Source organism: Myotis lucifugus, unplaced genomic scaffold, assembly GCF_000147115.1.
Source record: "Myotis lucifugus unplaced genomic scaffold, Myoluc2.0 scaffold_194, whole genome shotgun sequence".
In the NCBI taxonomy this organism is placed as follows: domain Eukaryota; kingdom Metazoa; phylum Chordata; class Mammalia; order Chiroptera; family Vespertilionidae; genus Myotis; species Myotis lucifugus.
This window is the reverse complement of record NW_005871242.1, coordinates 1,446,398-1,457,217: the sequence shown is the minus strand read 5'-3', so window position 1 is coordinate 1,457,217 and position 10,820 is coordinate 1,446,398. Positions and strand designations below refer to the sequence as shown.

At 47.6% G+C, this 10,820-nt stretch overlaps 1 protein-coding gene across 1 annotated transcript in view; it reads left to right on the top strand.

Annotated features, from left to right (window-relative positions):
• The first annotated feature begins 242 nt into the window (after positions 1–242).
• CHRNB3 (cholinergic receptor nicotinic beta 3 subunit) overlaps positions 243–10,820 on the top strand; it is a 24,627-nt gene continuing 14,049 nt past the window's right edge. Inside the window, exons 1-2 of the mRNA XM_006097033.3 lie at positions 243–297; positions 10,076–10,227. Coding sequence (XP_006097095.1) covers positions 243–297; positions 10,076–10,227 — 207 coding nt within the window. The remainder of the gene's footprint in view (positions 298–10,075; positions 10,228–10,820) is intronic.

Genomic DNA, 10,820 nt, shown 5'->3' with positions numbered 1-10,820 from the left:
TTAGGACCCAGAGATCCATTGTAGCCTCGCGGGACCTGACAGCTGACGGGAAATCAATGAAGTGTGCTTCACCAAACGTTACCCTGATGTGAGATGGACAGAGGCTGCTGTCTCCCACTTCAGGTGTCTGCGCTCCCCTTGGGTCAGGCTCGGAACCACTGCACGTCCCTTCCGAAACCCCCTCTCCCGGTGGAAACGCTGTGTGATTGAAAAGGAAGAAATTTTCCTTCTAACGTGACATCATGACGCCGGCAGGTTTCATCCTGGTGCTCGTTGTCCTGGGTGTCACTCCCTCAGGTAAGCTTACGCTCGGGTTAAACTGAATGAAAACTTTATCGCTGAGGAGTTATTCAAGCTAGGACGGTGGGACCATGGTGCTGAGAATGTTAGAATTACAAAGTGTCCTGTATAGGGACCTTTAGGGTAACCTTTAGGATGTGGCTTCGATGAATAATTCTATAAAATCTGTAGATTGCTAAAGAAATCATATCCAGGAATCTCATAATGTTTATGCTTTGGTCATTTATCGTGCTATTCCTTTTGAATCATTATGAGCTTGGTAGGAAGATATAAAAGCAGGGGAAATATTACCAGATGCACTGAAAGTCACTCAGAGAATTGTTAAAATACTTGGCACAGAAATGTATTGGATTGACCTTTTTATATCCTGCCTACTAATAATCATCGTATCTGTGTATAGATACTTTTGTCCAATCTATCTTGTAGACTTATATAAATATTTTAGTAATTTTGTGTATACGGGCATATTTAGTATGTTTGTACATTACAATCAAACAAAGATGTATATCAAATGTCTGGGAACATGTGTGAGCCTTTTGTGACTATTGTCCACCTGAAAATTGAGACATTTTTAATAAAGAGGGCAAATAAAGGGAGAGAGAGGAAGAGAGAGAAAAGAAAAAAGGAAAGAAGCGGAAAACTGAAAACTTTAGGAGAAAGTGGTCATTGCACCTGCTGGTGTTCTGGGTTTTGAAATCACTTCACTTTTTATGTAACGTAGGAGCAGAAAACCCTTCCACTGCACCAGAAACCAGTGAGAGCCAGGAGCCAGATGGTGAGGAAACAGTGTCATTCATTCCCTTAGCAATTTGTATTTATTTGTCACTAGTATTTTTGCCACGTTTGATTATTGCAATTTTCAGATGGAGAACCAGAGGTTCTGACATAGATTTGCCTAAACCCTGAAATAAATCCTCGATTTAAAAGGCGTAGGCCCACGAGGCACACACACGCCTGGACACTATCATATCTTCAACACTGTAGCCATTCCTCCTTCTGGGACTCAGAAACAGAGTGATTTCTAAGTGCAGAGAGCATCAAACCCACTCTCCAATATCACTACATTTGGTCTCTGCAAAGCCCGAAATGCATTTTGCCAATCACAAAAATAATCATCAACTTCGGTGTGCGTTCGCATCCAATTAGTGTGCATGCATCGAATGGGTTTTTGCCCTAACTTACTATACTATTTACTATGAAAAGATTGATTCTTATCATTTTTTCTCCAGGGAAATCATCTCACTGGTTAGCAAGGGCAGGGAGCACAAACCCTCTTAGTTCACCCAGGCATCCTCCTCCATGCACAGTGACAGTTACATAAAAAATCGGATTGGGAGGAGAACCTGGCCTCATCCCCACTGCGTAGGCTGCAGGAGTTTGAGAGTGTATACTGAGCTGTATACATCGGTCATAGATCTATAATAAATCTATGTAATAACCCTAGGAACTCTCATATTTGTGAATATTTCTAGATCCACTGGAGTCTATTTCTATATTTAGACCTGTACACCTTTCCTTAAGTCCTTTACTATTCATTGTAAAGAAACCATTTCTTTTGGTCACACAAATTACAAGGAGGAACCCCTCCTTTTTATATCTCTGTCTTCGGTGAAAAGGATAATTGTGTATGGCCACGTGACATCCCTTATATTGCTTAATCATGCTCTGTGTGTTTGTGTCTGCTCCCAGAAATAGGGACTGTATCTTATTTATCTTCCCAATGCTCTTACCACATGATGACGTGGGTTTATTCATTCAATAAATATTTACTGAGGATCTCCTGTGTCCTAGGAATGGTTTTAGCATGTGGGATGCAAGAGGGAATAAAACATAACCATTCTAATAGCCTCTCCTGCTAGCAAGAATCCATTAATTACGTATATTGGCTTTCACTCTGCAGGCTAGCTCTATGTGTTAACAGAAAAGGCTACTGTGTTTGTGGTATCCTTTTTGGGGGGACAAGGTGGTGATCATGGAAAGCAAAGCCAAAATATACCAAAAGGTGTCAAAACAAAAAAAAGCATGTCTCTCAAACATACTTGCTGAAGTTTGAAATTCTTCAATTATTTCCTTACTCTCCCAGCTGAGAATAAACAATGAAGTGTTGTCTTCAATAAAATCGTAAGTAATCACAGGAAGTTTCATCTATCGAGTCTTATCAATTATTCATACGTTGGTGGGAGTGAGTTTGTCAGAATGTTGCTGAAGTATCGACATGAGGGTGAGGAGGGAGCAGCGGGTCTGAGAGCCCGGTGGAAGGAGAGGAAACGAGATCAAGAAACATAAAGAGAGCACAAGGTCACGCTGTAGGTTCCAAAGAAACATTTCTTTGTCTCAAGCTGCTGCTGGGTGCCTCATCCAAATGAATCTCTCCCGATTCCACTTGCTGGGGCGGAGAGAGCTCTCACCTCCTCACGGGGGTGACTCCTGTCCAGTCCCTTGATAGCTTTAGGTACCTTTACCTGGACGCCTGCTCTGCTTCCGTAAGTGGCCGCCAGGGGTGAAGGTCTGTCCTCTAATCAATGGTGTATCTTCAACTTTGGCTCTCTTTCATATCTTTGGGGCAGCAAACATCTGGCATTAATAGGTTACCTTGTGTGGCTGTTTCGTGAACGCAGAGATCCTAGAAGCACAGGGCGTGTGAGTTGTATGTAGGGCCCTTACCAATCTCCCACTCTGTATTTTCACTGGGCGAGGTTAAATGCTTTGCTTAAGATCATGCGGCTTGGAGTCAGGACCAGAATTCATGTCTCTGGATCTGAGTGCAGTGCCTCTCAGTGTTAAGTAAATATTTGTTGGATTCTCATTCTAATGAGTGACAGGTTTGGCCACAGGCTCAGCATCCTGAGCCAAGAGCAGCGTTCCCTCCTGGAGCGCTTTTCCAGCCCGGGTTCCCCTTGGAGGAAATACGCAAGGGCTCCCATCCCTGCCTGTCCCAGTCCCCTGCATGTGCTCTCTCTCTGGTGCTGCCTCTCCCAGCCCCTGCCTGTGGAATTGCTTGTCTAGTCCCAAGGGAAAATGAGACAAAGACTAAACAGGGAGAGAGAGAGGGAGAGGAAGAGGGAGAGGGAGAGGGAGAGGAAGAGGGAGAGGGAGAGGGAGAGGGAGAGGGAGAGGGAGAGGGAGAGGGAGAGGGAGAGGGAGAGGGAGAGGGAGAGGGAGAGGGAGAGGGAGAGGGAGAGGAGAAGAGAAAGGGGAGGGACTGGGGTTAAGGGAGAAACGAAAGGCCTTTTTTACCAAAAGAGACGGTGAAAGGCTTTAACAGGCAAACAGGCAGCACACACCCTCTGAAGATGTGCGTTAGACTGTGTGTGTTGGGGGAAGAGGGATGAGCATGCAAAGCAGAACTCAAAGCAAGGAAATGTGGGAGGACCATGGTCAAGTCTTCTTGGAGGACCACCTCCAAGAAGAGTGATCATAGAGAGAGGTGCCGGTTCTAGACGTCCCGGGGAAAGCAGGCTGCCTGCCGGTGCAGCGGCAGATTCGAGGAGGATCAGAGGACACAGTCACCAGAGTTAAGAGTCTCCCTAAGACCAAACGAAGATGAACTGTGACCTGGTTTTAGAACATCATTCCTCCCGGCAACAGGTTGCTTTAAACAACACTAACGTGTTTTTGGAAAATACAATGCTAACAACAGCACAGCAACAAAAATAGCGTAACAATGAGCATCTGTTCATAGACGTGAATTGTTGGAACAGTTTTTATGTGACAGTAAGGAGCCCATAGCGGCGGGAACGTCTTTTGCCTCCTCAATCTTCAGAGTCTCATAGGCTGGTGGAAAGACGGTGGACTTGGGAGTCAGGAGCCACGCCCACCACTTATTAACTGAACGGGGTGACCCTGGGCAAGTCACTCCTCCTCTGGGTACCCCCAAACCTTCAGCTGTAAAATGAGGGCTTAGACCTTCTTGGAGGTCCTTCCCAGTTCTGTTGTCTTTGCTTCTTTATCATTTTACTTTTCCTTCTTCTTTAATTAATGCTGAAGTAGTTATGACTATAAATGCTCTCCCATCCTCCCGATCAGAAAGCTGACTTGGTGGGAGGGGGGTGGGGGGGAGGAGGTGTCACCTTCTAAGACAGTGATGGCGAACCTTTTGAGCTCGGCATGTCAGCATTTTGAAAAACCCTAACTTAACTCTGGTGCCGTGTCACATATAGAAATTTTTTGATATTTGCAACCATAGTAAAACAAAGACTTATATTTTTGATATTTATTTTATATATTTAAATGCCATTTAACAAAGAAAAATCAACCAAAAAAATGAGTTCGCATGTCACCTCTGACATGCATGTCATAGGTTCACCATCACTGTTCTAAGAGAAGCTTCTTGATTTTGTTCATTTATCTTATTACTAGAGGCCTGGTACACAAAAATTTGTGCACTCGGGGGGGTCCCTCAGCCCGGCCTGTGACCTCTCGCAGTCTGGGACCCCTCAGGGGATGTCCACCTGCTGGCTTAGGCCCGCTCCCTGGGGAATTGAGCCTAAGCTGGCAGTCAGACATCCCTCTGGCAGCCCAGGAGCCCTTGGAGATGTCCACTTGCCAGTGGGGACAAGGCATAAGCTGCAGTCAGACATCCTTAGCGCTGCTGAGGAGGCGGGAGAGGCTCCCGCCATCACTGCTGTGCTGGCAGCCATCAGCCTGGCTTGTGGCTGACCAGAGCTCCCCCTGTGGGAGCACACTGACCACCAGGGGGCAGCTCCTGCATTGAGCGTCTGCCCCCTGGTGGTCAGTGTGTGTCATAGTAACCAGTCATTCCCAGTGATTCTGCTGTTAGGGTCAATTTGCATATTACCCTTTTATTATATGCCTGGTGCATGGGTGGGGGCTGGCTGGTTTGCCCTGAAGGATGTCCCGGATCAGGGTGGGGGTCCTGCTGGGGTGCCTGGCCAGTCTGGGTGAGGGGCTGATGGCTGTTTGCAGGCTGGTCAAGGCCCCCAGTGGGGACCCTCACCCCATGAAGGTGTGGCGAGCCTGGGTGAGTGGCTGATGGCTGTTTGCAGGCTGCCAAGCCCCCTGGCGGGGACTCTCACCCCATGAGGGTGTGGCCAGCCTGGGTGAGGGGCTGATGGCTATTTGCAGGCTTGCCACAGCTCCTTCAGGGTGGGGGTCCCCTGGGGTGCCTGGCCAGCCTGGGTGAGTGGCTGATGGCTGTCAGGCTGGCCACGGCCCCCAGCCACCCAAGCTCCCAGTGGAGGCTGGCTGGAAGCAGGTATCTGGGATTTATTTATCTTCTATAATTGAAACTTTGTTGCCTTTAGCGGAGACCACAGCTGGCCAGGGCAGGCGGGAAGCTTGGCTTCCTCCATCGCCGGGGCAACCAAGCCTCCTGCTTGCTCCAGCTCCATGGCTGCCGGCCGCCATCTTGGTTGGGTTAATTTGCACATAGTCACTCTGATTGGCTGGTGGGCGTGGCTTGGGGCATAGCAAAGGTACTGTCAATTTGCATGTTTCTCCTTTATTAGATTAGATATTGGCCTTGCCTAATTAATTTAAACTATATTCATTGGCAAAAATGTTGTTTACACACAGCTTTTCAGGAATGCATTTATTCCTTAACACAGACACCACCTGTCCTGGTAGTCCTGAGCACATCTGTGATTCTGTATCCTCTAGCGCTGGGATCCCTTGGCCTCCTTCCCTGTGCACAGAAAGCTCGATTAGGCCTTTTGTGCATTCATTCATTCATTCGTTCGTTCATTCACTAAACGTCATACAATATTTACTGAGGCCCTGGCCTCAAAAAAAATCAATGGTGGAAGCACTTTTTCTTCCTCATAATGTTCTAGTCTACAAAGCAGACAAACCAGAAACATTTCCAGGGCTGTGCTCTATACCTGCTCCAATAACATCAATGGCTCCAGCTTTTATTTTCAGAGAGTTCAGGAAGCTTGAAGATATTAGGCAAAAGCATGACACCTTTGGCCTGTTGGGTCTGTTTTGGTCAATACAGACTGTAGTAGTCAGCTTGGGCTGCCAAATCAAAATACTCTACTACAGACTGGTAGCTTAACAATTTATTCTCACAGTCCTGGAGATTAGGAACCCATGATCAAGGTGCCAGGAATTCAGTTTCTGGTGAGAACTCTCTTTCTGGCTTGTAAACGGCTGCCTTCTGGCTGTGTCCTCACGTGGCTACTCCTCAGTGCTTGTGTGAAGGGAGATCCCTGGTCTTCCCTCCTCTTCTTATGAGGACATCAATCCTGAGGAGAAGTGAGCTCCCACCCTGATGACCTCACTTCTCCTTAATGACCTCCTGATAGGCCCTATCTCCACATACAGTCCCATTGGATATAACATGACTTCAACGTGAAGTTGAAGGGGCACAAACATTCAGCCCATAGCAGCCAGTACAGATTTGTGCTTTCCGTCCCTTGATTCAGACAGCCACTCACCCTCTGACACTGGACACATGGATCAAAGCAAATACAGGTCCCTGAAGGAGCAGACCTGCTCATCTCCCTTTGGGCCCACCTATCCTCAAGGAGGGTATGGTTTCGGGGTGACCAACGCCGGGAATGTCAAGGTCCTAATCTTAGAAGCCCCATCCCAACATGCAACCCCACCTCCCTTCAAAACGAGAGTAAGATTCTCCTGCCAGGAGAGAGATCTCTTTCATGTCCCAAATTATAATGTCTCAGGGTCGTCCAAGCTAAGAAGTGTGTGTGTGTGTGTGTGTGTGTGTGTGTGTGTGTGTGTACGCATGCGTGTGTCTTGGTTCAGACATTATTCAGTGTCTCAGCTCCCTGGAGTGTCTCCATCTGTTGTGAGATGCTGTCTTATGTAATATTTACTCATCGGGCTGAGGTTGGTTACAAGGGCTCTCAGGGAAGGTCAGTACTCTGTCACTCTCAGGAGGTGGAACTGCTCTCAGATGCACGTGACAGCAGCCCCAGCAGCTTAGCTAAAAAGGGGGATTGCTTTTCTCATATACCATGAAATTTGGAGGCAGGCAGTCCAGGGCTGCTGGGGCAATCCTGCCATGCCATCAGGGACCCAGGCTGTGTCAGGCTTTCTGTTCTGCCCTCTTGTATGTGCAGCTTTGATCAGACCCACTTGCATATTGGGTGGCTAATTCTCTAGACATCGTGTCCCAGTTCCTGGAAGGAAGAAGAAAGGGCAGAGGGTAAAAGATGAAAGGAGAAAAGGTGCAGGTTGGATTGAGTCCATCCTCTTGAGTGAACCTCACTCAATGGCTTCTGTTTGTTTCTTACTTGGCCACAGGTGTCATACGGCCATTCCTAGCTGTAAGGGAGCCTGAGAGGGGAACATTCTAAGTGGGCACCATGCAATCCTGAATAAAGTAGCATCGAGTAGTAAGAAAAAAAGGGTAAATGACTGTTGGGCAGAGAACTAACAGTGTCTGCCAGAAACAACATTCTCCCACTTGAAGGCGGGGCTGCCTGCACAGGGGAAGCCAGAGAAAGGGGACAGCTGTGGCCCCCATGCCTCGCTCCTCTCCCTAGCAATTCAGCTCTGGCCCAAACTCTCCAAAAACTGCTCGGCAAACAAAAGCCAAGCAGATAACTGCGTTGTCATTCAATGTTTGTTAGCTCGGCTGCCACCGTGTGCCAGGCAGTGCCCTAGGAGCTGGGGAGACAGCCCTGGAGCTGGCATTTCCTAGTGGGTCAGACAGACAATAAACAAATAAACATATAATATGATCAAGCCTCTGACATAAGAGAAATTTCCATAAAGGGATAGAGTGTGGGGAGAGATTTTTAGATCCTGTAGCTTAGAATGACCTCCTTAAGGAGAAGGCATTTGAGCAAAGAAGGGGAAAAGTGAAGGAATGAGTGTGGGGCAAGACCTTCCCCGAGTGGAACCACACTGGCCTGTTCTGCAAAGAGCGGATGGGCCTGAGGCACTAGAAGGCAGGGGGGTTGCAGGCAGAGGGGAGAGGGGAGCAGCCACAGAGGGCCTGGGAGACCATGGTAACAACTTGGGATGTTTTTCCTCAATTTGATGGGAAGCCCCTTGGTGGGTTGGAGCAGGGAACTGACATATGCTTTTCAGCTTTGAAGGATGTCTCTAGCTGCTGGGCAGGAAATGGACTGTGAAAGGAACAAGAGTGGGAGACGTTAGGAAGCAGAACTGGAATCCAAGAGAGAGAGAGATGATGGAGTTCGGGATCAGGGTGGTGATCCCCAGTGGAGACGGTGGGACGCAATCATTGTTGCGATGCATTCTGAAGGAAGTTAGACGGGACGTGGGGTAGGGAAATTCTGGAGGTTCAGCCTGAACAATGAACACCTCTCGCCTCCGAAGGCTTCGGGGAATTTCAATTTCCTCCCTCCCGCTCCTTTTCCAGGAAGGTTCTGGGGCCTTTACAGAGCGCTGCCCTGACAGCCGCCCAGCTCCGCTTGCTGAGAGTATTGAAGCATCCAAGTTTAAATAAATAAGCACAAATGTAAGGTCTTATCTCTCTCCGTCACTCATTTGCATTTTAATGCACTTTCTAAAGCAAAGGAGAAAAGAGTGGAGGCAGTCACAGAGCCTGTCCTATCCATACCCTTGTTCACTCCAAGGAGCCGCTTGAGTGCATTTCGAATTTCTACTCCCTTAATAAGCTGAAGGTGTCCTGCACATATGGGGAATGTGTGCGATTGTGCTTTTCTTCCTACTAAGAACTTTGGGGTTTTGATCTGGTAAACTGGGAGGGGGGGGTGTCTTGCATGTGATCATTTCTCATAATGTGTATCTCTTAGTGGGAAAAAAAGGGTTTTCTATGGTAAAACATACCGTGCAGGATGAATTGCTGTAGGATATTAATAGGTTGCTGAATATATGAAGAAGGGGCTATACTTAAAGCAACAACAAAGAGCTTCCTTGTTTTAAATTTGATAGGATAACACTGAGAAGAGACAAAACATATCTCTAGACTGCATTCCTAAGCCACTTCTGCAACTGGGGGGTTAAAACTTGAAATTAGGGAGTTTCTCAGGTTCTCCCACCTTTAGGGGCAGAGAAGAGCTGCTGACCCTGGTTTTGGACCAGGGAAGGTCTTCATGAAGGAAGACGTTCCCAGGAAGAAGTGAGAGAACCGCGCAGGGCACGAGGCGGGGTTGAGTGGATGTGTGCTGGAGGGCTGGAAAGTGGTCCTGACACACTCCCTTCATTGGTCCATTCATTAATGGACATAAAATGAGCACCTGCTATGGGCCAGGCACTGTTCTAGGTGCTGGATAAGCATCATCAAATAAAACGGATATTGTGCCAGCCATCATGGAGCTCAAGGGGAAGACGTATAATGACAAATGCTGTAAACGACAAATTGTGATAAGATGTATGAAGGGGCCCAATGGGCAGTGATGAACAATAGCACATGGACAGAGCCCATGTCTGTAAGGAGGTGAATTGTGAGGTGGAGAGTAAGGGGGTGACTGTAGATGATCTTTTGGGGTCAAGGTGTTGACCTCATGATGTGAAGACCCCGTGAGAATCAAGTTCTGGGTAAAGTTTACAGTCAACTTTTAGCTGTGTGTTGTGGGCGTGGAGAATGGTTAAAGAGAACCCTGCTGCCCTCAAAACTCTCTTTACTGAATTAGGCCGAGTAGGAATACAAGGTGTCCCCCAAAAATGTGGACACACTTTAACAGCTGATAGCTCAATTTTGAAAATGAAAGGTATTTTAATAAACACCGCCTTTATAATTATTTAATGTGTGTATACATTTTTGGGGGACACCCTGTATGTAAAGTTTCAGCCATAGCATGCGAAAGCAACCATTATGCCTCTCCCATTAATTCAGGTTCCCTCATGATTCTTGCAGCAGCCGCAGAGTTCCGTTCAATAGCCGAAACTGAAGACGCCCTCCTCAGACACTTATTCCAAGGTTATCAGAAGTGGGTTCGCCCTGTATTAAATTCTAATGACACCATAAAAGTACACTTTGGATTGAAAATATCTCAACTTGTAGATGTGGTGAGTAATCCTTGACACGAACCCAAAAAGAACATGCATTCCTTAACCTCTTTGTGAGTCTGAGATTTTATTTTGCTTTCTTTCCCCATGGCTGCCATTTCGATTTTAAAAATAACTTACTGGGAGAGAAAATCTGCCCCAAGAAGCCAGTGAAATGACCCAAGGAAAGAATGAGGAGTGTCACAGGGTGCGTTTTCACTGCGACACCGTTAGTGTGGGGCCTTTTTGCTGGGGGGTGGATGTGGTTGTGAGGATGGATGGGCACTGCCGCGGACGGGTTTGCTGTGGGCACCCGGGGTGAGGAGGGGAGGCAGGGGAGAAGGAGAGCTGAACCCAGGCTAATCCAGAGTCCTCTCAGCTGAGGGAGGGCTGGTAGGGGCAACTGCAAGGAGTGAGGGCAGATAGATGATGACAGCCAGTCAGTGCCTGGGCAACCCCACCATCCTCCCGGGGCCCCTCAGGCCCCCGCACCTTTCCCTGACCTCACCCACACTTTAGGATTCTCTGCTAATTTTCGTACTTCTGCCATGATGGCGTTCCTGGAAAATCGGTGAACTGTAACAACCCAAATCCTGCAAAATCATCCTGCTGTG